We start from the raw sequence: 26,177 nt of genomic DNA, 5'->3' as shown, positions 1-26,177 counted from the left end.
ACAACAAAATAGAAAATGAGGTTAACAGTTTGCCTTGGTGATAAATTGAAAAAACCTCTATTGTACCATTAAAAGCCTAATACAATTAATATCTGAAGCTCAAGTGTAATTTTTTTCCCAGGAAACAAACAGATTTAATATAAATATACATGGAAAAACAGTCAGCCCATATCAATTAATACAGAATTCAAGTTATAACAAATATCCAAACACGTGCATAACTTTAAAATATAATATAAATATGGAGACAGATTCACACAAACGATTTCATGTTATATAGTATATACGTTCGATCCATATGACGTCTCAAGATTGAAAGAGCCATTGCCATTTTGTATTACAGAGACGTACCAAATGGATTGCTGGTTGAAGAGAGGCCAACGAGGATATATATATATATATATATAGGGGCGGAATGAAGGGGTGGCAAGCAGGGGCCCGGGCCCCTGCAAGACATTTTATTTCTTTTATTTGGTAATTAAAAAAAAATATAGCTCTAATATAAATGAGATGAGTCTTGCAGGACGGAATGAGGAGCTGTAGTATTTTTTTAATGAGATGAGTCCTTACAGTAAATATATTTATTATCCTTTGTTTTACTTTTGAATTTCTTTGACTTTGCCTTGATTTTATGGTAACTACATGCGGAAAGAAAGAAAAATATAAAATTATCAATGTGTTTTGTCACCTCTTCTCTCCCCCACATCTCTAATATAAATGCATGCAAGATTGAAGTAAAGTACTGATTAATTCATTTTTCATTAAAAAAACCAAAGTAATTGGGTATTGATAACTTAAATTTAAAATATATTTCTATTTTGTTTTGAGATGTTTATTAAGAATTTGATAAGGTTTTTATTATAAATTTTTTTTTTTTATTTTTTTTTTTTTCAGATCTGCTAGTTCTAACAATATTTTTTTTTGAATTCTTGATAGTGATTTTTTTTCTAATTAATTAGATATATTTTATTGGTTTGTTTTGATTATACTTGAATTTTTTTTTTATGTTTTGTTTTTAGCATAGCCATCAAAATTAACAATTTTTTATCACGATATATGTTTTGATTTTAGATTGAACCATGAACAAAATAAGAAGAATTGATTTTTTTTTTTTAAAAAAAGAAAAAATATTTATCCACTAGCTGACAGGTTAATTCGGTTTATTTTGACTCTTCCTGTTTCGACAGCAATTACTGAACGAGCTTTCTCAGCGATGAAGATTGTTAAAATAAGCCTTCGCAATCGGATAGAGAATGATTTTCTTGCAAATTATTTGAATAAAAATAAATTATGCTGGTTTTTTTAAAACTAAATCATGCTGGGTTTTTTTACAATTCATGTATAATAAATTAAAATAAATATTATATCTTGTTATATTATTTTTGACCACCCCTAACAAATAATCTTAACTCCACCCTGTGTATATATATATATATAGCAGACAGGAAAACTAAAGCTACGAAACTATATTATGCTGGAGAGGAGATATCACTAGTGGGTGATCGTTTAACGCCATGTGTCAATGTCACCTACACCTGACACGTGGGACTTGAAGATTCCAAGAAGTCAAATCCTTTCCCTGACCATTAATTCTGAATTCTCAAGTTGGAAACTACACTAGACGTCGACCCGCGGTGTCCACTACTCCGCGGTGTTGGATTATTATTTTTTTATAAAAAATAATGTTACAAAAGCTTAAAATTATTTTTTAATAAAAGTAATCTTAAAAGATGAGGATGAACGTTGAGATTAAAAAAAAAATAGAGTATAACTAAAATTTTCTTTTTAATAATGTTGACGCCAACCACTTTTTTTTTAATTATAATTTATATTTATTTAAATACTAAATTGCATCTAAACCAACCTGATAATAATAATAATAAAAAAAAAACAATATGAAAATACAAAAAGGTTATTTTTTGCTTTGAAAGGTAAGTGAGTAAATCATCCTCAATTAATTTAATAACAAACAATAAGCCTTATAAAAAAAAAAAAAAAAAAAAAAAAAAAAAACTTCACTGTCCTAGTCCAGTTGAATAATTTTCTATAAAAAAGGCAAAACTGTTAATACACTATCATTGAATCTGGATTAGCAGTGTTTTTCCATGGGTTTTAGCTCTTGTTAATTCAAGAGTCGTTAGCTACCAGGTAACTTTGAGTCCAATAACAAATGGTAAAATGATCATAATTGATGATGCAAAGAGAGGTTAAAACGAGTTAGGACGCCTCTGCACTGGAACAAACACATGTACCGATTAAGGAATCGATATTCGACTAACGTGTCTCTCCAATGCATTTCATGGTAATAACACGTGAATACCCAAAACAAAAAAATTGCAGAACACCCATGTTACTGTGAATCGTGCGGCAATAAAGACGAACATTTCCTTCCGCGTTATTGACGACAGTATCTCGAAATGCAGCTCAGCTTGGGTGTAAAGAAACCCAAGGTCCCTTGACTAGAAGTTTTGAAGGAAAGGGGAAAAAAAAGATGAACAGGCATCATAAAACAAGGCAAGATATAAATGGTATCAAAACTTCACAACATATTTTTAATGTATAAATGTTTGATTGTTGTTCTTAGACTTTATGCTCAACAGTTCGCAAGAGCTTCAGTTAGGAAACTTTATTGGTTCAGGCTGCATGGCCATTTGCACAAGTTCAGTCTGTTCCTTCACATGCACCTGGTAGAAACCAGTGGCTGATGCAGCAGATGGCCCACGTCCAACATACTTGATGTCGTCCACCGTTCCTCTTTCCAGTGCTTTCATGGCAGTGGAAAGTCGTGGAGCAATGTAATTGTAAGCGCCCATGTTCATTGGCTCTTCCTGGCACCAAACAATCTCCGCATCTAAAAGAAACGCAGACAAAAAAGAGTCAGGATATAGTTGCTCGTGATGTCAAAAGATAGGTAGCTCAGTAAAAGAGAAAAAAGAAACTCAAGTTTAGCCACCCCGAATATGAAACCACGCCCAACTACAATCTCCCCAAAGAATGAATGTTCGAATTTTATAAGAAACTGATAAGATGTTTCAATCTATTGTGCAGTAACTAAATCTCATACATTTGTGTCTCTAGGAGACTAGACAACCCATTAAACCATGAAGGTAAAAAGACTTACTTGGATATCGCTTAAGCTCACGCTGAATAAGATCATATGGGAACGGGCATAGCTGTTCCACCCTACAAATTGCAGTGTCCTTTGCCTCAACCTTTCCACGCACTTCATCAAGCTCGTAATAAATCTGCAAGCAAGGATTTCAAATGCCATAACTAACATCCTCTAGGTCTGCATAAAAAACAGAATTCAGAACAAGCAACAACCAGAAGCCGCGTATCACACCTTTCCAGAGCAAAGAACCAGACGCCTGATACCCTCCTCAAGGTCTGAGTGGTCATTCCGATCCTTTATGAGACGTTTAAATCTGGTCCCCTGTTTGTCAAAACCAGGATGGCCTTGTACATCATCAAACTCTGAGAGATTTGATTTGCACTCCTTGTGACGAAGTAGGTTTTTGGGAGCTATCACAACGAGGGGCTTACGGAAATCTCTGTGTATCTGTGAAATGAAACAATTGCACATGAGAAATTGCAGACAGCTGTCAGGATGGTGGAAAGGGATTTATAATAGTTGCCCTCACCTGACGGCGCAAAACATGGAAGTAATTGGCAGGGGTTGTAACATTTACAACCTGCCAATTGCATTCTTGGATTTGCTTACGAAGAGTTGGTTCCATCTCAGGTATAACATAAGGATTGTCATCGCTCATCTACAATAAGATTCAAATAGACATTGGTAAGGACTATGTTCGTATAAACCAGGACAAATGAAGAAGACACATTTGAGATTGTATAACAAAAGATTATAATAATTTAGGGGAAAATATTTTGAAATATGAAATTCCTTCGATGTTGTGAATAATCTGTAAGAAACCATTTGTTATTTGTTATGCTATTTGGTATTTAAAACTTGTGCTATTTGTTATTTGTTGTGAATAATATGTAATAAACTTCCTGGATTAGGGAGCCATATAGTCGACTGCAAGGGAAAGAAAAGGGGATAAATGTCTTTGTTGCGAATACCTGAAGGAATCGTTCCAACCGTGCACTAGAATGTTCAGGGCCCTGGCCATCATATCCATGAGGAAGAAGCAAAACAAGACCAGTTTGTCGCAGCCATTTTGATTCACCACTGCTCAGGAACTGGTCGAATATCACTTGAGCCCCATTAGCAAAGTCACCAAATTGAGCTTCCCAGATTACCAAAGAATTTGGACTTTCCATTGAGTAACCCAATTCAAATCCAAGAACACCGAACTCTGAAAGAGAGCTGTGCACAAGACAGAACTGCTATTAGTTAAATGAAAGTCCAGGATACAGCACCAACTCGGCGAGAGAAATACTGTCTCAGTAATCACATAGTGCAGACTCTTAAGTTACCACAAGCAAGTCTTTGGCAACAAAATATATCTATTTAATTTAAGGGATTCTTGAGGCATTTTCTGCCCAGAAAAGTTCAACACAAGAAAAGAAGGAAATATTTGGTATATTACCTGTTGCTGACAGTAAACATCTCTTCATCTTGGTTCATGACAACATGATCCAGGGGGCAGTACTTCTCCCCAGTTTCCTGATCATGAACCACTGAATGACGGTGACTGAATGTACCTCTTTCAACATCCTGACCACTCAATCGAACATGGTTGCCTTCTACTAGAAGTGTGGCAAAAGCAAGAGCCTCTCCAACAGCCCAATCAATTCCCTCCCCTGTTTCAATCATTTGTAGACGTTGCTCATAGACCTTCTTTACAGCTCTGTGAGGCTTAAAATTTTCTGGAAAGGTGGTAATTGCTTTGCCTACATTCTTCAAGATCTCAGGTTTCACTCTGCATAACAGCATAAAGATTTCAATATAAAAATGCAAAAAACAAGGCAGCCAAACAAAATCTAGAACTAGTAAGTTGCCAGCATACCCAGTGTTTCTGACACGTGAAAGCTGTTCAGGTGACTTAAACCCGGTCCAATGAGATGAAAGCCAATCTCTTCTTTTAGGAACATAATCTTTGCTTGCCAAGAATTCTTCATTGAGGATTGAAAGGACCTTCTCCTGTATCCTGCTAATATCTTCTTCGGTCACCTGCCCAGATTCTAAGAGTTTCTTTTTATAGATCTCCAGTGCTGATGGATGATTCCGAATAACCTGGTAGATCCCCAATCAGAAATGTCACAAGTCTGATTGACACATCTCAAGAGAGAAGTTGAATGGGTAGTACCAACAGAAAATAGGATTATATTGCCACAACAACAACGAAAAACATAATGCAAAGTAATATATATATATACATATATATATATATATATGCTAACCTGATACATTTTGGGTTGGGTAAAAGATGGTTCATCGATCTCATTGTGCCCAAAACGACGATAGCACACTAAATCAACCACAACATCTGAATGGAAAGTCTGGCGCCACTCAGCTGCAAGTTCGCACACATGAACAACTGCCTCCATATCATCTCCATTTACATGGAAAATAGGTGCATTCAATGCCTTGGCAACATCAGTGCAATACTGTGAAGATCTTCCTGCCCTAGGATCAGTTGTGAAAGCGACTTGGTTGTTCACCACAATATGTATGGTCCCACCAGTTGTATAGTTTGGCAGTGCACTAAGATGTAGAGTTTCATACACTACACCTTGTCCAGCGAAGCTACCATCGCCGTGAATCAATATTCCCATGTTCTTAGTCCTGTCAGAATCATTGGAGTAATATTGCTTGGCTCTAGTTTTTCCAACAACAACAGGATCCACAGCTTCTAGATGACTAGGATTTGCAACCAAAGATAGATGGATTCTCTTTCCACCTCTTGTTGGACGGTCATAAGAAGTTCCCAAGTGATACTTGACATCACCAGTTCCAGTGTAGAGCCCAACTTCATCTACAGGTTTTGTGCCACCACTAAACTCGCTAAATATTTGACGGAGTGGTTTCCGAACCACATTACCCAGTACATTCAATCTTCCTCTGTGAGGCATTCCAATAACTATGCTCTCCACCCCAAGATCAGCTGACCTATCAAACATCTCCTTCATTCCAGGAATCAAAGTCTCCCCACCTTCGAGTCCAAACCTCTTAGCTGTCGTCCACTTAGTGGCCAAGAAGTTTTCAAACTGCGTACTCCATATTAACCTATCAAGAATAACTTCACGCCGCTGACGGTTGTACTGCATAGATGTTGGGGTTTCAATCTTGTCTCTCAACCAGTTGCATTTTTCACGATCTGCAATGTGCATGTACTCATACCCAATGCTCCCACAATAAGCCTGCTCAAGCCTGGTCAATATGGCTCTAAGAGTCTGCACTGGACGGTTTTCGGACAAAAATCCAGCCATCCTCCACACTCCCAAAAAGAATTCTCTATCAAGATCAGCATCTGTGAAACCATATAGAGCAGGGTCTAAATCATCTGGGATTTCTCTTTCTTCCAGCCCCAATGGATCCAGCTTGGCTTTCATGTGACCATTAACCTGGTAAGCCCTGACAAGCAACAACAAACGCATACTCTCCTGAATAGTTTGGCCTGAAATTCCAGGAGAAGTAGCAGCCTGACCCACAAAGTTCTTAAAGAAATTGTCCCACGATTCATCCACGCTGTTTGGATCAGTTTCCCAGGCTCGCTGAAGCTCCTCTAAATAAACACTACTGGTCCCATCTAAGAAGTTATCAGTTAGCTTAGAGAGGGGCACAGGACGGGGGACAGGGGCAGCTTGCGCCTTTGACTTAAAGACTGTTGAATGAAAGTATCTATTCTGAGGGGGTATAACCCGTGATCTCGTTGCATATGATCCACCCTGAGATAAAGTCCTCCTGATAGCAAGCCTTGCTACACCAGAACCCGCTCTAAACCATGCCATAGCTGTCAGTCCACACAAACCCAATACCACCAATTCTTCAAAGACTATATACTATATACCTCCCAGGCTCAAAAATCAATCATAAAAAACATGCACTTCTGCCTTGTTGAAGAACACCTGTTAAACAAAGAAACAAAGAAATTAAAGCATTACTATCAAACAGTAGCACTTAACCACTTTAACAACTGAAAAACGACGGCACTGGACGCTGAAAAAAACATAAATAACAGTGATTAAATCCTCTACTAAATCTGGCTTTCAAATAGGAGATAAATAAATTGACTAATAAAAAAAGGTGAAGCAAAAATAATATCAGACAATAGTGCTTAATCACTCAGCAATTGAACAAAAAGACTGGATTCAATCAAAGTCAATAAATTCTCAAACATTTTGGATTCAGGTAAAAAAACGCAGGTTACAGATTAATCATAACATTACAAGAAAAGGAAATAACATCTGCATATCACTGTCAAAAACATACAGAATAAGCACGATTTGAGCTCGAGTGCTGTAGATTTGCAGGGAAACATTGTGATGGGAAAAGGCGAGAGAGAGAAATGCGATTGGACAGAAATAAAATGCGTACCGGAGAGAAAGGGATGGAAACCTGACAAAACCCTAGCGCCGTGAAAAAGCGATTATGCTGTCTTGAATTCAACAACAGTGTGCTCTCGTTTTCTTTCTTTCCCAGTATTCTCGAAGCTGATTATTATTATTGTTGTCGTTGTTAATTCTTTATTTATTTGTTTCCATTTATTATTTGCTATTTCCTTATTTATTCATTGCTCTGTTTTTGACTGATATAAGTTCGTCTTGGGGTCAGGCCCATGAAAGCCCAACAGGGTTTTCAGGACATTTTGTGCTGTTGACCTGGCTTTTCATGTACACTAATAGTGCATGCTGGTATCACATTTTCGCTTTATTTATCTTTAAAAAATATTAAATTAATATTTTATTTGTTGTTTTTTAATAATTTTAATATACTAATATTAAAAATAGTTAATATCAAAGCGGTAAATAGTTAATTTAAATGGTGAATATTTCCTATAAAATATCAAAGCTAGAGAGGAGCTTGGTGTGCTTAATTGCAAATCACCAAATTTGACTTAAAATCAAATCTGTAAAGCACATAATAAGCACTAGTTTTTATCGTGCCTTAATTCTGTACCAAATAAAAGTGATGGAAATCTAAAACACGAAAAAAAACACCGTGGTTTTGAATAGCCAGCAGGGTAATAGTTTATATTTTCATTTTTTTAGAATAATAATGATGTTTTAAGTTGCGTTTGATTTTATAATAAACATGATAGATAAAAAAATGTATTTGGTTTGAGAAATAAAAATCAAGATATAAAATAAATTTAATTTGAAATAATTTTAAAATAATATTTATTTTATTTTCAAAACAAGAGATAGACATTGTGAGTTCTGACTTGTAATATTACTTGTTCAAACATTGTCGGTGCATAAATTAACATCGAATAAATGGGGTTTTTATTGATTAATCAAAAGTCAACAGGCCAAGCATACGGTACGCATGCTTCGCGTATTGTTCGATGATCAAATAACCGAGCCACTTCACAGGTCAAATCTAAATTCCACAACTTAACTCAAGGAGCAGTGCAATATGGACTGAATTTTCTTGGCTGCGAAACCTTTATTGTTCGCTCGCTCACACCTTCTATCAGGTTCGACGTGGACATTCTTGTGTTCAACCTTTGCAATTATGGTGTGTAGCGAGTAGGTACGTGGTGTCGTTAAACCCAAGAATTAAAGATGGTTTACCACTGAATTTAAGGTGGCCTTACTCGTTAGGTTTCTGGTAAGCATAGGCATAGCCGATTAAATGATTTTGCTATTTTTTTTAAATGAAAAAAATAAATATAAGATGATGGGATACATTATCAAATCTATACAAGATGATGTAATGCCTCGTCATTCTTCAGGGTCCCAACTCGAAATTTTTGGTCATCTATCATCTATCCCTCTCCTCTCCTCCAATAATTCAGTCTTTCGGCGGACTCGTACGCGAACATTCAGTATGAAACGGCCAATATAACCGGCAAGTAGCCAGCCACCGATGGCAGCAGCAAGGCAGGCTATCGCACGAATAAATGAATTACATTTTATTTTCCCAGTAGAGTGTTTGGGTGGTAGCATTCAAAGAGGCGCACGCACGAAATTACAAATTCTAAAGAAACATAAGAGAACACCAGGCATCTTATAGGAGAAAAGAGCTAAATTTGAATTATCCATCTACATCAAGTCAGTCATCGAGTTGAAGCCCCAAAACGACAGGAAGGGAAAAGGAGTGATATATTATAAATTCCACATGTTGAGAGAATAAATACTGCTTTAAGCACACTAACGTTGGTATTCTAGAAAAATAACAGGACACAAATACATGTACCCAGCACAACGTCATCAGCATTAGTCTGACACCGCAATGGGTGCCACTTGCATAACCTTCACCCTTGGTTCATATCTTGATTCTCCATTTATGATCCACAGCAAGCTGACTTTTGGGCAGCTTGGCCACCATTTGCTGCTTGATCTGGTTGGTTAATCCTGATTGTTTGAGGCTGGTACCACCAGACAAAGGGAGAAATACATCAATATTTGTGAAGAAACATGGGGGCAGAAAACAATTCCCCTGGAAAATGGTACTATAAACCCATTTTCCAACTAGGGAACTAATTGAAGAAATTAAAAGCAAACGTTACCTCTGCCCTGGAATCAGTTTCTGAGATCCTTTGCTTGATATCCCTCGCAATTGAAAAGAAGACCTCCTCCACGTTCAAATTTGTCTTGGCACTCTGCAGAAAATACTCTGGGTATAAACAGAAGATAACAGATAAAGCAGTGACGATTCCAGTCTAGAAGCATATTTGCACTTACAGTTTCAAAGAACTTGATCCCATACTCATCAGCAAGAGCTTGGCCCTTGGAAGTGGGCACAGCCTGGAGAAACACAAGAGGAAAGTCTTTCCTAATTATCATCAATGGAGTATATGCACAAACACTTACAGGAATTGAATGAGGATCCCTAATGTAACACCCTAAATTATAAGACAGAACAAGACTCCTCCACACTTCTAGGGTGCAAAAGAGGGCTCATCCCATAATTAATGAACTTGCAATCCAGCCCACCAAGTTAATGAAACAAACATTTCCTACAGGTAGTAAAATACAGTACATACCCTTTTGCTTTCATCCATGTCTGCTTTGTTTCCCACCAGTATCTTGTTGACATTGTCAGAAGCATGTTGTTCAATGTTGCGAATCCAGTTCCTAATATCTGATCATAAACAGAAACTAGCTCTATCAGAAATTCAAGAATAAAAAACAACAAAAGAAAGACCCACAAGACGAAGGAGAAGCTCTGCTATATCAAAAAGAAGATCTTCCACAAATCCACCTCGATGAAACAGTTATCAAACAATAAACAGATTTTGCTGGGTACCCACACCAAGAAACATAAAATGCGAGAAACACACGATGAACAGAAATCAAGCAAAACACAAGAACAGATATGCTGGTTACCCACACCCAAAAACAGAAAATGCAAACAACACACATTGACAATAAAACAATAGCAAAATGGATAAAATATTGAAATTTCTTCAAATCTGAAGGCTAAAGGTAAGGCAATAAGAGAATTTACTATTGAAAGATGATTCATCAGTAACATCATACACGAGCAAAATCCCCATGGCTCCTCGGTAATAAGCTGCATAAGAATACAAAGCACTTAAGCAACTCCAGCACCATCTAGAGATCAAAAGAATTATATTAAATGAACTGACATAAGCCTCCAAACTCAGGCCTCTCCATCATGTCCGCAAGTTAATACAATTATTTCACCACCAAAAATCTATGAAAAATGCCATAAATTTTACAATAGAGAGAATTTGTAAATGCAAAACACATACCTGTTGTGATAGTTCGGAAACGCTCCTGGCCTGCTGTATCCCAAATTTGCAATTTAATCCGTCTACCATCAAGCTCGATGGTTCTTATCTTAAAATCAATGCTGTTGAAGAAAAGTACAGATAAAGGATAAGATAAATGCTTAACAAACAGAATCAAAATGAAGTTTCTAGCCATCAGCACATCATGATTGGGCTCTTATACCAACAAATTTACATATATATCCAGATCCTCAGCTAAGGAAATTGTCTGGAATGGTTATGAACACAGCCAAAAGTGGGAAGTTAATTTTTCAACTTCATTTGCATCACTACATTTTAAGTTTTCCTCAGACATAATGAAACTAACTGGTGACTTGAAATCCCCCTCGATTCTTCCCTTGTAAATTACATGAGCAGTCCCACAGTGCTTCTTATCATTAACCTAAATCTCTATATTTACATGTCCAGAGATGGTAAAATATTTTCACAATATAAAAATAGCAGAGTTCTCAGGAACGCAAACCCAATGGTGGTAATGAAACTGGTTGTGAAGGAACCATCAGAAAAACGCAAAAGCAGACAACTCTTCCCCACGCCTACAAAGACATTGACAAGAACTGGGATGTCAATTAATCACAAGAGACAGAAAAACAAAACAAGGCATGGTATGTAGATCAGCCCATGATGCCGGGATTAAATTCCCCCAGAAACCACATAGATTCACATTACTTTTAAAGTCAGATGGAAACAGACAGGAAATGAAGCAGCCAGCAAATACTAATGTAAAATATTAGGTTTAACTTTAAAACAAATCCAATCAAAAATCGGTATCACTGGTCAAAATAAAACAAGTGGGGCGAAGGACATTTTGGGGACGTTTGATGGATTCAAGAGTGAAAATGAGATATTACATTTTAAATGAACTAAATCACTCTGCTTTTCGTGCTATTAAGACTCTGTTACAAGTAGATTCAACTTGTAATAAAATTAAAATATAAATTCCACTTGGGATTGCAAAGAAATCCTATTTCCATTCCATTCTCAATACTTGGAGATCCAGATGCACCGCTATTCTAAAGAAACAAGAAAGACAAAGGGTGGAACTTATACAAACTAACCTGTGATGCATTTAACGCAATTCAAGTCATTCAAAATAGAAAGAATCATAATTTACCAAAAACTACTGAATGACAACTCAAGTATGTCTAATTTTGTTGTCTTTAATCTTCAAATACTAGCATCTACCAATTTCTCCAGGGAATCAGCATAAATGACTCTAAGTTAGGAAGACAAATCAACCGGGCAGCTGGCTACTATACAGAGACAGTCAGAGTTACTGCTTTGTTTCTTTTACATACTAAACTCAATTCTAAAGACCACGTTTTGGTAAAAAATATCTACCATATCAGTTACATGCATGCCTGGGGTTATCTGCAGCTTCTCTTCTGGGAAAAGTTGCCCGCAAACACAGATAGGAGCTCATTTACAGGTCCACATCTTCTCTACCAACGAAGCAGAAAAACCACAGACCATCTAGGATTCATTACCACAAAGAAATCTCCTTCTCCTTGAACATTTCTTTTATTATTATTATTAACTTTAAGCCACTTATCACCCGGTTTTTCTTGATGGTTTCCATGGCACCAAAAAAATCAACTGTGATCCGACAATTGGCCATTAGATTATGTTGAACTTGGGCTGTATGTAACCACTCTTGAATTTATCTATTTTATTTTTTATTTTTTGTATGAATTTGCATCTGCAAATGCAAGTTCAAACAAGGATTCTGCGTGCTCCAAACAGAGAGCACCATCTCTAACTACATGAAAGTGTCTCTTCAAAAAGGCCAACTCTTGGCAAATGTAAAAGTCTTGCCTTGCAGTTACAATGGTGCATGTATGGGTCTAGATTGCTACTATTTCTTGCAAAAAGGCTAGAGTATAGGGGTATCTTTATAATCCCTCACTCAAAACCCCATTTTGATGGGGAAATGAAGCAGATAAACCAAGTCAAAATGCGGGATCAAATTATTGGCAAGTTAAAACATTGTTTTTAACCCTCGTTGTGACACAAATGCTCCATTCCAGCATCACCTGATCTAAGACATGTAACCAATCTAAATAAATAAAAAATCAAAACTGCCTGGACACGATATGCTCATACTTCAAAGCATAAAAGGAAAACCTGTGACTTAAAATTTGGAAAGGATGATGACAGTACAGACAAAGAAGCTTCCAGGTTCTCCAAGCATATGCACATACAATGTAAATGAAAACTAAAATAAAATAACATTGTCATCCAAATATATGTATTATGTATGGAGCCTTGATGCTTTCATAGAGTTTCTGTCATGCCACGCACATCCAGTTAAGACCAACTGCCACAGGCTCTATGATCGATTAAAACACTACATTAAGGGTCCTGCTTACCGAAATTCAATTCACTACTCACGCAAACACAGGTTTTAAGGGTACTCAGGCAGACATTAAAAAGAAAAACCCATCACTTGTCAATTTCATGCATGCAATCAAACAGCAATGTGAATGCTATGTACAGCTATAAACATGACCAGTGCCGTCTTTTGATGCAAATGCTTATTAAAAACCGATCCCCACATCACCAGATCATAAACAAACACCAATTAAGCAAACCCTCAAATGGTTACACCCATACAGATCAACATTCCTTAAATCCAACACAAGATCACAAACACCATACGAAACCAAAAAATAACATTTGTCAAAACCTTTAAAAAAAAAAAAAAAACTTAGATCACCGAATCACATTCCAAATAAAAAACCCAGTAGGGGAGGGGAACCCTTTCCAATCCAACAAATCAAAACCAAAACCCACAAAAAAAAAAACAAAATAGTAGAGAGAAAGAAAAAACTAACCGCTGTCACCAATCAAGAGAAGCTTAATCAAGTAATCATAATCAGCACGAGCCCTTGCTGGTGGTGCAGCCATCGTCTGTTTTCCTCTTTGAATTCCAAAAAATAAGAATAAGAATCCCTTGTAGATGAAACAAAAACAGGATCAAAAAATCGAAAGCAGAGAGAGAAAGAGAGTGCCTTTTTAGGTTAGCAAATGAAGGGAAAGAGAGACTGTCTGATTCGTTTGGGACTTCTTGTATCTCTCCGCGTGGATTCCGTTTCCAATTTTCTACAGTTGTATTCTGCCAATGACAGTTAACGTGGACTTTTTATAAGGAGGGCTTGGCTGTATTAGATCGTTCCTCTTTTTTGAATATTTTAATCATTATGTTAGATTCAATCATGCTGTCTTCGTTGAAAAGTTTTTGCCCTGCGCTTCGAGGACTAACATTGTAGATGTGTTTTCTAGTACAGTGAAATTTATTTTTAAGAAAGAAAAAAATAACGTTTGTGATTAATGCGATAAATTAAAAACATATATAATATAAACCGGTAAATTGTAAAAATAATTGTGAATACTAGTTATAGACTACAGCAAAATATCTGTCTTTCTAGTTAAGAATAAAAATAAATACACGTGCAAATATTCGTGTAAATATTTTATGTTAATTTTAATTTTATTTTAATTTTATATATTTTTGGTTATTTACATTTGAAGTATATAATTTTTATTTTTATAAATGCATCATTCCATTCATACTAAACATGAAAGAAAACAATTAATGATGAGTTACAATAATATTTTTAAAACATCGTGAAACTTTAGAAACTACCAAAAAGATTAATTACTGATTTTAAAAACAGTTAAATGAGACAAATTAAAAAATATAAGAGAAGGGATATTGATTAAAAAATAGATTATATATATATATATAAAGGAAAGCTAGTGTTGTTGAGCTTTAAATGACTTTTGGTCTAGAATTAAAATATTTAGGCACTTTGTATCCTCATCGGAATCATTACTAGCAACTTTTTTATTATTATTTTTTGAAATTTAATGGGTTTTTTCTCTTTTTTAACCGAAAAAAACTAAAAAATGAGAGAAATAAACTTTAAAATTAAAATTAAAATTTTGAAAAATAAAAAGGACCAATTACCTATAAACTAAAAAATATAGAGATTAAAATAAAAATTTTATATAAAATTCTAAAACACCACTTATTTTATCCTTTTTTCTATTACATTCTTTGACTTTCAATTCAATATTTTATTTTGCAATTAAGTGCTAATAGAAGACTCAAAATTATTTAATTGTGCAAAGAAAGAGTTCGAGAATTAAATTGATTTATATATATATAAAAAAAAACATTACTCCAATTTTAGCTTTTGTGACCACGAGGCTTAGTTTGTGTTGATAATTATACAATAAATAATATAATGTATAGTGTACATGAAATTACTGTAGCTCCTTGTTTATACAACAATTTTTTTTGTTGTTGGGATGATCGACATCTGACTTTACAAGCTAGCAATTACATCGAGATCATTTTAATGATCGGTAGAATCATGGGATGTGAATTTCCATCAACAAATCCAGTCTTCTTGTCATCTAAAGTTTTTCACCATGAAAAAAAGGGTGATGATATTAAAAAAAAAATTAAAATAATATAAATCAGATTCAAGAAAAAAAATTAAAAAATTGTTTTGAAATCTAAAGATTTGTGCATAAAAATTATCGAGAAGAGAGCAAATAAAAATAAAAATCATCAATATTAAATCAAATATTAATAAGTTACACAGACTTTTTAGAGATGAAGAGGTCATCGAGACGATTTAAACGCTAGTTTGAAAGTCATCATTTGACCATTGAATATTTTTTTACAGGTTATTCAAATAACATGACCATGTCCATGCTATTATATATACAATGCTCTCGTTAGCCTACTTTTATATAAAAAATATTTTATATGTATATATTAAACTATCAAATTAACCAATTATGATAAAAAAAAACCATAATGAAAATATAAAAATACCATTACACGTAAGATAATTAAAATTTATTTTTAATAATAATTTGATCATTTGAATGTTCATTAAAAAAGCTAGAATACAAAACCAAGCTTTATTTTTTAAATGTTTTTAATTTTTCCGATGCAATGTTCACAATTCAAACAAGATAAAGATATACATGTTCTAATAAAACTTTTAGAGTTTTAGATTTTATACTGTGAAAAATAATATACATATCTTGATTTTTAAAAGTTTTTTTATCCAGTAATCCAATCAAATTGAGCGATTTAAAAAATTATCGTCGCAATCAATTAAAAAAAATCAACTAGATTATTTTTCCTTTTCTTTTTTCGAGGGGATTTACTGGGGCCTTCAGATCACAAAGGCCCGCTTAAACCACGAAGGCCATGGACTTTCTCGAAACCATATCAAGTCCAAAGCAAGAACGAGGCCCATTGATACTGGACATGCGAGCTCAGGTGCGCTCCTACTCAAGCACAACCTTAAATGGCCCAGCGACAAAACCCAGGCTCATAACCTTTTAGTCTGGTCCAAAATTAAGGTCTCCCCGTGTACTCCATAGTTGTTTTTCTCGACAACAACCAAGCACTCTGTTTCAAATGAATGAACGATTAACGTAAGCAGGGTAGAAACCACTGGCCTGTACGATGCATGTAAATATTTCTTTCAATTCTCTATTCATTCAAAGAGAAATTGCGTGGTGTTTTTATAAAATTTAAAGGTACAGCTCGTACTGCATTAATTTAATTCATAGCAGAAATTCCCACTCGTTTAAATGGCCTATAGTACATAAGCATAGGCTATATTAGGGTGAAATGTCAAACACGAAAGTTGTTCGAACTTGAGGCAGGCAGAGTGAAGCACAATTTCTAATTTTTTCGGACAACAAACGAAGTCCAATTGTTAAGGTTAATTTGATTAATCACGTCAGGAATTACATCAGACCAACAACAGGCAAAAAAGCCAAAAACTCTGTACGATCAGCAATGCAGCGTATATCCACCAGCTCCTGACGCGAAGGAACACCGAAGTGACTAGCCAGAATATCTTGCGTATATTCCACAATTGCCTGATGCCTCTCTTGAAATATTAAAAAAGTGGGCAAAAAGTAAAGCAATGACACTACAAAAAAGTTGTGCTTCAAAGCATATGCTTAGAAGATCCTCTCCCACACCACCACCACTACAAAAACCCCACCACCCCCCCAAGAGATATCCCTTCAATCCTTTCCATGGCTCTTTCTCTCCAATACTTCGGTCTCGGCATGAATCCTTCCTAGAGCCCCTATACATGGGCGGTTTCAAGGCTGGTGGTTGCGGGGAAGGTGGCAATGGAAGCGGCGACAACGAGGAAAATGAAGAGGATTATTATGTTCAAGTAAGGTCATGATGGTTTTCACACCGTTAGGGCAACTATTACCTTTGGCAATGTATCCACATCACTATGGCTTGACATATTATTAGGCCATTTTTAACATATTCTATCATCCTTGCATTTACTCGTATATACTGCAAAGGAAACGCTCGAGTTCAATTTCCACATGCCTTCTTTTATTTCATTTCTGTTTTGTCTAGGGTTTGAATTATGCCACTGTTCCCCGATCGATAAACAGCTTATGTTTAAACACAGTGTGAATAGGGACCTTTTTTGTCACCACAATTTATTTTTCGTGTCATCCCTGTTTCTTCTTGCAAAACTGAAAACATAGACAAAATAAAGAGCTGTAGGTTTTACAACCATCCTCTGTTCCCGATTGTCATCTCAACTCAAAAGGCCATTGGTGCGAGGTGGCCAATAGACTGATTCACTGAAATGCCACTGGGTATTTATTGGATTTTACACGATCGCTATTTAACTCGAGCTCTGCGGTCGACAATTGCACCGAGTGATTAATGGAACAAAAATAATATAGACGTTGCTTCCATCAATTATAACCTACCATTAAGGCGACATCAAGAGAAAAATTCATCCTGATTGGTTCTCCTAAAATGGTTTCAAGGATAGCATCCAGCCAGTTAGATCACTTTAATTAATCGTTATAGACAAATGGCGGTGCTTCAAGCGAGAGGAATTTATTAACTCACAGGTCACAAGTGCATTAACAGGGCTACGCAGATATTGGGTTTCGAGTTCTCTATGCAGACCACACCTAATTAGAAGATGCATGCGGATTGCCATGGAAGCCCAGTGGCTTTAACTAAAGAGAAAACCCAGCCCCACTTTGCTGTGTCAATTCTCTAATCCGGTAAATCATGCATTTTCGCCTAATATTTCATAACATTCATCCCTCCAATCTCTGATTCTAAACGATAATTCACTACCAGAAAAATAACACAAAAACCTACTTGCCTCACACTAAAGAAGCTAGAACACGGATACCATCAAGCACGGTCAAGTATAGTTTAGGTAAGAACTGTTTTCCAGTGACGGTTTAAGACAAGTTAGCATGTAAAAGTGCTTCCCTGTATGAAAAATGAAAGCCCACCACTCCATGGGAAGATGAATATGCATTAGATCCTAAATTCTGGAAACTAGAACCAGTAACAAACATCTCAATACTTTTCAAGGATCAGATTCAGATTTCAATTCCCCGCATGAACATGATAACCAACGTAAGCTGCTATTAGATAGATGAGAGCTACAAAACACATCGGTGACTTAATCAATGTGAACACAACATCTAGACTATGGAAAAAGCATAAAAACAAACAACGCATGGGACAAAATCCTATTGTAAACAAGTCTCAACATACATCCAAAAAGTTCTCATAAATGGGACACCTCGCTCTCAAACCAGGGTAAACCCAGCTTAGTAGAAGAAACCAAGCACTTTCCCACCAACATTCTTCCTTCTAGCTTCCTCATGGTCCATAATACCAGCAGAAGTTGTGAGCACGATGTATCCAAACTGCAATGACAAAGTCATTAATGTACAAGTCAGCACAGCAAAGCCATGGACAGAACCATAACAGGAAACAAGAATAATCACCATTGATTAATTATAGTTTACTTATAGATTCCATCACATTACATATCCTCATACAGATAAATACTGATATGAACCTCATCAAAATTTAAATCGGTTTTCCACATTGGTATGAAGGCATTTGGTTGCATGATCCTGATGCACCCCGTTTGCAGACATGATATTTGCAGAAAAAACAGATATTGGAATAGAAATTGAAGTGAACTCATACAATTCATGAACTGACCTGTCTTGAGGGGAGCAACCTTGCAGTCCAGGTTTCAATCTCCTTAACACCAACATCAAAACGAGGACTGATAACCCCACATTTGTTCAACCTTCCATTTAGTTCGACAACGATTTTACCAGCCCTGTGATCATCAACGAACTCAAACTCACCAATATAACCTACAGAGCAGGAACCAGAAAGAATTACATTTTATTTACAAATCCAAAATGAAACAACAGCTAGAGAATACGAGTAAAAAATGGATCATTACCATGCTTTTGCATCACCAACAGAAATTTGATGATCACCTTTGAGGAAGGCCTGATCATGACTTGCCGCTTCCCACGTTTCTCTGCATTGTACATGCTCTTCAGAGCATCATTCAAAACACTAACTCGCACCATTGTTACTGCTGCTACACAAATTTAACAAGGACAAAGTCAATGACTGCCTAAAGATTTTGAAATGCACATTACAAAATGTGTTACAGAAAGCAATTACAAAACTTTGTTTTCTACTCTTCAATCACAGCCATTTTAGGACAAGGTAACTAAACCCAAATCTCAATTCTACCTATTTGCAAACTTTAAAAAGAAAAAGAAAACAGAAAATAAATTGGAAACACAGAACAGGCTATAGAACAAGCTGGAGAAAACCAAAAAAAAATATTAAATTCGAATTTTAGAGAAAGCTGATCACAAAAAACCAAAAGAAAACATAAAAGAAATCAAGTTTAATCAAAACTGCTCTTTTGTTAGCCTTGGATGGCATATAAGGAGTTGATACAAGAAACCAGGCTTCAATATTTCCCTTCTCATTTTCTATCACCAACAGAACAAACAGAGCTGATGAGATCCGCCTAAACCACATGACTACACAAGAATCGATCCGGAAGGAATCTTTAAAGGGAAACACACACACACAAACAGAAGCAATACTCAAGTCTGTTGAGCTACGATGAGAAAAACAAAATAAAGGACAATGCCATATTATAAAGATCAAATCAAAGAAAAGATTGGTGGAAATCCATGAATTATCTAAGACGTACCGGGAAGAGAGGCAGAGAGCGATCTGCAGAGGCGCCTCCTAGTGAAAACAGCGAGAGTTAGGGTTTCGAGAGACTGAATATGCGAAATGTTGTGTGTGTATAAATGGTGGGTTTTGAGCTGATTTACTGGATTGCCCTCGTATTAGGTTTTTTTTAAAATTGGGCCGAATTTTACATTGTTGTTCGTCGATCGAGAAATATCGGGGCCTAACTAATTAATCCTCTCGTAATGAGTGGATCTTGGATGAGACTTATTAGTGAGGCCCATTAATCAATCGTATGGTCGATGGGCTTTAGGAAACTGATTTAATGAGTTTCCATGGGCAAAGCATATATTTATCCTCTACTGTATACATTTTTTTGGACTTCTTTTTAAGCATTTTTAGACTTTTAATAGGTAAAATAGAGTTCTAGCAATGTACTGGGTGATTTAAGAAACTTATTTTTTTTCGGGTTTAATGTGATTAATAAATAGCAAAATAATAAAAAGTGATATCAACCTATTTTTTAGATTTTAATAAAAAAATAAAAAATATATTTCAGTGTTTGCTTTATTTTCTTTCATTCGAGATGGATAAATTTGCATTTTACATATTAATGATTGATATATGTTATAATGTTAATATTATATTAAATATACAATGGAAATCAAAAGTTTTAAAATAATCCATGCCTCTTGGCGAATTATATATCACATTTTTTAAGTAGTGTTTTTATGCTAGGTTTGAACGTATTATTAAATAAAACCCGGTGTTTAAGGCTGAAATTGAGGGGGGAAAAAGCAAGGAAAAAAAAAATTGAGCTAACTCAGGTTAACCCACCAATCTCTTGTGGAAAGAAAAGGAGAAAAAAATAAAAATTAATTTTTAATAAATCAAATTTTGAAAAATAAAATTTAAAAAAAACCTAAAAAATACTAAAATCAATTCATATTAACATTCAAAACTGATAACTATGATCATAAGCCCATGACCAACCTCATGGAAGGCAGAAACTAAAAAGTAAAGAAGCAAAATTCTAAGTCAACAAGAAAAGAAACGCAATAGAAAATATCCAAAGTAAGAAAAAGCAATATCAATAATGAGGACCAAGTCTGATATAAAAATAATTCAAAATCAATTTTAGATGATGAAATTAAAAACGAACTCAACTATAAAAAGGATAAAATAATCAAAAGAATAAGAACCAAATTTGATATGAAAATTAAATAAAATCAAATGATGAGATACAAAATTGAAGAAAAAATATAAATATCAAAACAAATAACAATCAAAATAATTGTAATCGAATGGGATAAAAAACACAAATAAAATGACACTTTTATACACTGGCAAGGAGAAGAGAAAGAAAAGAGAAAGCAAGAGGAAAAAAGTCAATCGGAGCTCAACCATTGCATCGATGTGTACACGCACCACATTACTAAAAAGATCATGATGAGACATTTCTAACGTCATCATGGAAGGCGAAGTCCGGACATGGGATTACACCGAGCGCGCCAACCACTTTTCTTTTCAAATTAATATCTATATTTATAAAAAGATCAAATTGCCTCAAAGTGAACTTGTTAATAACTAAAAAATCAGTTTGATATATCTGCACCAACCACTTTTATTTTTAAAATAATATGTATACCTACGAAAACATCAAATCATCTCCAAATCAACTTGCTAATAACTGAAAAAATAGTTTAAAGATACAAGAATATCCCTGGTTGCTAGTTTATAAAATTTTGCTTTTAAGAATATAATAATTTTTGCACGTGCTTTTTTAAAATATAAAAATATTGAATTGCTTTAAATCAATCTTTTAACCAAATATGTTTTTAAGTGTAATATAATATTTATAAGGTGTTTTTAAAAAGCCAAGAAAAGAGTTATTATAGATTAATATGATAATAATAAAAAAAACTAGATTATCTCAATGGCAAGCTAAATATTTTTTTTGTTGGGAAGTGCAAAATAGTAATTAAAATATTATGATATATATATATATATATATACAGTTAATTCACCTTACATCTTAAGTTTTCTTTTTCTTGGCGCGTGAGTTAAAATGATCAGTATATGGAGTATCCTGGCCTAGCTAGTCTTGCAGCTCGGAGGAATTTAATCTTTCTTAATTTATAAACTAACTCGAAAATGTTATTATCATCGAACTAAAAAATATATATTAAAGCATATCCAATGCTAAGAGTTTTTAAGAGTCTTGAATTAAACTATAAAAAACAACCCCTTTAATTCATGCATTCAAAAATCAATTGTTTTATTTCATATTTTCATTTGCAGACTTCTAGGTTTTTTATACTGATCACTTTGGCATTGAAGGAATAAAAGTAACCTCAATATAATCTCAAATTATACACTTATTGTTTTTATGAATACTAAAAAATATATTGTTTCAGTTGGGATCCCATAATTTTAGAAAATTTTTTATCGAATCCCCTGTCTTAATTTATCCAGTAATGAATTTCATCCTACCGGTGCATTAATTTCTCAATGTGTTATTCTGTATATATGGAGCTTGACATTCTTCATTACAAATTTTGATTGACATGTGGAGCTTGAAATTCTTCATCCGATCGAGTAGCACTGTCATTTGATTGATATATTAATTGGTTTTTATTTTTATTTTTTTGACTATGCTTGTTTTTACTGTAATTATAGAATAAATATTTCCAGCTACAAAACATGTTAAAATCATACTTCACGGTAAAATAAAAAAAGATTTTAAAGATTTTATAATAATTTACGCTAAACAAGAGCTTATTAAAAATATTAATTCAGATTTGATTATAGATAAATTCTATCTAACAAAATAAAATATTGAAGGGTATATTGTAGTTTATTTTTATTTTCTTTTTAATTTTATGTATTTTTAATTTAATTAATTTATTTATGTTTTATGTTGTGTATTTGAATTTAAATTTTACTGTTAACAATACAAATTTAATTTGAATTTAAACTTTATTATTAACTATATAAATTAAGAATTAATGATTGATATTGAAAAAAAAACAATTACTTGCCTAGTATTCCAGGACGAAAAAATTCCTGCCTCCGTACATTTTAAATGCCATCTCCAACAGGAAACAGCCGCTTCTAGCTAATTCTGATCCCTTTCATTTGGTACTTTCAAAAACTCGATGCTCCCTTTCTTAGCACAACTACGCATGAAAATTTACATGCTCGGCAGTCGGGCTCCTTGAATTGATCGAAATTTTACCAACTATACATGCACATAATTTTTCAGGCACTGGTTCATTATCTATACCATGTAAAAAAATATTGAGACAGGAACAGGATGGAATCCACACATTTAATGCCTGAAACAGTGGAAGCCATCATGTCACAACCTTTTCATGATCAAGCTGATAGATGCATGCACATGTTAACTAAAAACATAAAACAACAACCATCTAGGTGGTGGTCCAGTAATAAAAACTTGGGATTAAAAGATTTATTTTTTCTGTGGTCTCAAGTTCGAGCTCTGTGGTTGCTCATATAATAGCCACTGGAGGCTTACATGATCGTTAATTTTAGGGCCCGTGGGATTAGTCGAAGTACGCGCAAGCTGGCTCGGACACTCACATTAAACTAAAAAAAACATAAAGGGAACCAATATTTTTTTTAAAAAAATAAAAACAAAAGAGGTGGAAATTATTTCAGAGGCGACTCGAGGATCCCAGATTATCGAATGAATTCCACACGTCATCTCGATTCAGAACCTGCAACGAGGATTAATGTTAGGAAAATAGATGACAGGCTGACCCTCGAGGATTAAATTAAAAATTACAGGAGACCAGGGTGATTGGAGAATAATTAATTGCACGGGAGTCACCAACAATCCTAGGTAAATACAAACGTCATGACATTGACAACATATATATGGGCATAATTACAGGTGTTAATCACCGGAGAACTTCGTGTTTATTATATATACTATAGGTCGCAACCTATAAACTCGTGCAAAGACAAAGAAATATATAGTATATACATAAGCTTGCATCTTGACTGTTTAGGTTGGAATCTTTGTAGGCATGCTTGTTTCCCCGTGATGTTTTATTTTTTTACTGGGCTAGTAGAATATTCAGTGAATTCAAGAATTAATTATGGTACGTATAAACTGGTTCAGATATCCCGGGTTATCAAAAAAAAAAAATACCAATATAAAAAAATATCGGGTAAATAACAAATAATTTTGTTCAAAATTATTGACAAAAAAATAAAATCAGTAATATATAAAGAAATTAAAGGGCGACATAATTTTTTTTAAAAAAAACAGTATTTTTTCAAAAAATTACATCACCTCGATTTTCAAATAGGTTCTAAAAAATTTACTGTTTTGAAGACATTTTTCATCATTGATCAAGTTTTGTGACACCGACTAAAAATTAATATCATTTTCTTCGTTCAAGGTTTCAGGGCATTCTCAAACTTCTTAGGTTTGATGCGTGACCCACCAATACAAAATCAATTTTTATATATTTAATTTTTATTCTCAATAATTTCAAGCAGGATCCAAAATCTGGTGGATTAGTATGCGTGGCCACGTATTTGAGCAAAGGTATAAGTAACCGCACAGGATCAAAATTTGACGTGTAAAAAATAAGTTATTGGTGCGACCCAAAATCTGTATGTTAGTAATAATTAGTTTAAATATATTATATTTGTTTGATTTCATTCAATAAATTCTGATCAAGTAGATTAATGTACGTGGATTAGTATGCTTAATAACTTATCCAATGACAGAATTGCCACGATAGAAAGGGCATAGGTCAGCATTCCTTGTGTCCAATGGCCAGGAGGATTAAGCCTCGCCGGGGCATGAGCCGACAAGCAGCAAGAACCATGCAGGGAAGACAAGATAACGAGCCTGGCTGGTCGATTCTTTTTTATATTTATTTCGGAGTCAATATTCTATCCCAAATTGAAATTTATTTGAAGGTCTAGAACTCAATTAATTTTAACAGAAATCCAAGTGCTTTAGCTGTCTATATTATTTAACGATTAGTCCGAACACCCCGATTTATATAAAAAAAAATAACACTTAATTTGACTTTTTATTTATTTATTATTATTTGTGTTTAAAAACCGAGGCTGTGAAAACAAAATATTAAACATCCCTATGGTTTTCCTCGTCAAAGCATTACTAATATTTAATTTAAGAAAATAAGTATATTTTAACTTTTATCCCGAGCCAAGACAAGAACTCGCAACAAGCCGAATCCAAAACATCCAATGTTGTCTTCATAACATGCCAGGTTGACGCCAGTGCCACACAGGTTTTTACTGTGTTTCTCTAATCACACAATTAATTAACTCATTGAATCTTAATAGAATACTTAATTTCCACTAATCAAAACAAGTCAATATGAAAAGAAAGGGACAGCATGGAAGAGTAGTTAACTGCCATTCAGAGCCATTCCACCTACTTATTGAGTTTGTTCTTTCTCCAGACGAGTCACCCTGTTCCTCTCACCATGCAGTAAATAGACTCGAGCTTTGCTGTGACCACAAAACCACTAGATCTCTCTTCGAAGGGAAAGAGTCGTTGCTATACTCAAACAAATCCTACGCGATCATATTTACATCAAGACAATAATTTCTCCACTCAAGAGTCTTTTTAATTAAGTTGTTAACAGCAGGCAACAGAGCAAAGGATACCATCTTAGAGCTAGGAGGCATTTTTCTGTCTTTCAGACTGAGGTGGTGAAAGCTCTTGATTTATTTACGTACATTACTACTATCTTTTGATCATTTTCTACTCAGTTTTGGTTATGGTAATTGTTTAAGGATCTACGAGAGACATTTGGTCAAAACCTGTTAACATGAGAAGAAGAAAGCCTATTATTGCAATGCACTAGGCTTAATTACTTGAATTTATTTTGTAAGTTATAGCATGTTCACATGCACGTCAATTAGCAGTTGCTTGCTCAAAACTGATTCGCATGTTCAAATTTAATTGTTTTTTCTTCTCTTCAAACATCACAGCATGCTTATGCAAGGCTGGAATTTTCACTTCTCCTTAATTTTCAGTCATTGTTGGACCACTTTTAATCCTTTTCCATGAAAATAAATCTCATCTTCCAACTAAGAAGAGCTTTAACATCGTATGCTTATTAATTTTATTGTATATATGCATATATATGTTGCTTCCAATTTGGTTTAATCATAATTTAATTAACCTCTGCGCCCTTATT

The 26,177-nt window shown here is 34.5% G+C and overlaps 3 protein-coding genes across 6 annotated transcripts; all 3 read right to left on the bottom strand.

Annotated features, from left to right (window-relative positions):
• Positions 1–2,505: 2,505 nt before the first annotated feature.
• On the bottom strand, positions 2,506–7,671 carry LOC7489590 (uncharacterized). 2 transcript variants are annotated; one of them, XM_002315206.4, is made up of 9 exons: positions 7,505–7,671; positions 5,368–7,035; positions 4,974–5,200; positions 4,554–4,886; positions 4,084–4,330; positions 3,642–3,770; positions 3,344–3,559; positions 3,122–3,245; positions 2,506–2,851 (listed from the first exon to the last, which is right to left on the bottom strand). In XM_002315206.4, exons 2-9 carry the CDS (start codon positions 6,916–6,918, stop codon positions 2,613–2,615), a joined length of 3,066 nt encoding a protein of 1,021 aa, XP_002315242.2. In that variant the 5' UTR covers positions 6,919–7,035; positions 7,505–7,671; the 3' UTR covers positions 2,506–2,612. The 2 variants fall into 2 exon arrangements, with proteins under 2 accessions (XP_002315242.2, XP_024465420.2); XM_024609652.2 differs by having other exon boundaries at positions 7,400–7,639.
• A 1,449-nt stretch (positions 7,672–9,120) lies between these two features.
• On the bottom strand, positions 9,121–14,044 carry LOC7458596 (ras-related protein RABE1c). The gene is made up of 9 exons (XM_002315205.4): positions 13,901–14,044; positions 13,724–13,809; positions 11,353–11,425; positions 10,851–10,951; positions 10,583–10,648; positions 10,119–10,216; positions 9,817–9,879; positions 9,642–9,734; positions 9,121–9,500 (listed from the first exon to the last, which is right to left on the bottom strand). The coding sequence occupies exons 2-9, from the start codon at positions 13,794–13,796 to the stop codon at positions 9,417–9,419; spliced, it is 651 nt and encodes a 216-aa protein (XP_002315241.1). The 5' UTR covers positions 13,797–13,809; positions 13,901–14,044; the 3' UTR covers positions 9,121–9,416.
• Positions 14,045–18,331: 4,287 nt separating this feature from the next.
• On the bottom strand, positions 18,332–20,123 carry LOC7458595 (40S ribosomal protein S15a-1). 3 transcript variants are annotated; one of them, XM_006378667.3, is made up of 4 exons: positions 19,979–20,123; positions 19,202–19,345; positions 18,949–19,109; positions 18,332–18,644 (listed from the first exon to the last, which is right to left on the bottom strand). In XM_006378667.3, the coding sequence occupies exons 2-4, from the start codon at positions 19,332–19,334 to the stop codon at positions 18,546–18,548; spliced, it is 393 nt and encodes a 130-aa protein (XP_006378729.1). In that variant the 5' UTR covers positions 19,335–19,345; positions 19,979–20,123; the 3' UTR covers positions 18,332–18,545. The 3 variants fall into 3 exon arrangements, with proteins under 3 accessions (XP_006378729.1, XP_006378730.1, XP_002315240.1); XM_006378668.3 differs by having other exon boundaries at positions 19,202–19,342; XM_002315204.3 differs by having other exon boundaries at positions 19,202–19,339; positions 19,979–20,078.
• Between the last annotated feature and the right edge of the window lie 6,054 nt (positions 20,124–26,177).

This window comes from Populus trichocarpa, chromosome 10 (genome assembly GCF_000002775.5).
Source record: "Populus trichocarpa isolate Nisqually-1 chromosome 10, P.trichocarpa_v4.1, whole genome shotgun sequence".
NCBI classification, from domain to species: domain Eukaryota; kingdom Viridiplantae; phylum Streptophyta; class Magnoliopsida; order Malpighiales; family Salicaceae; genus Populus; species Populus trichocarpa.
This window is presented reverse-complemented; position numbering and strand designations above follow the sequence as displayed.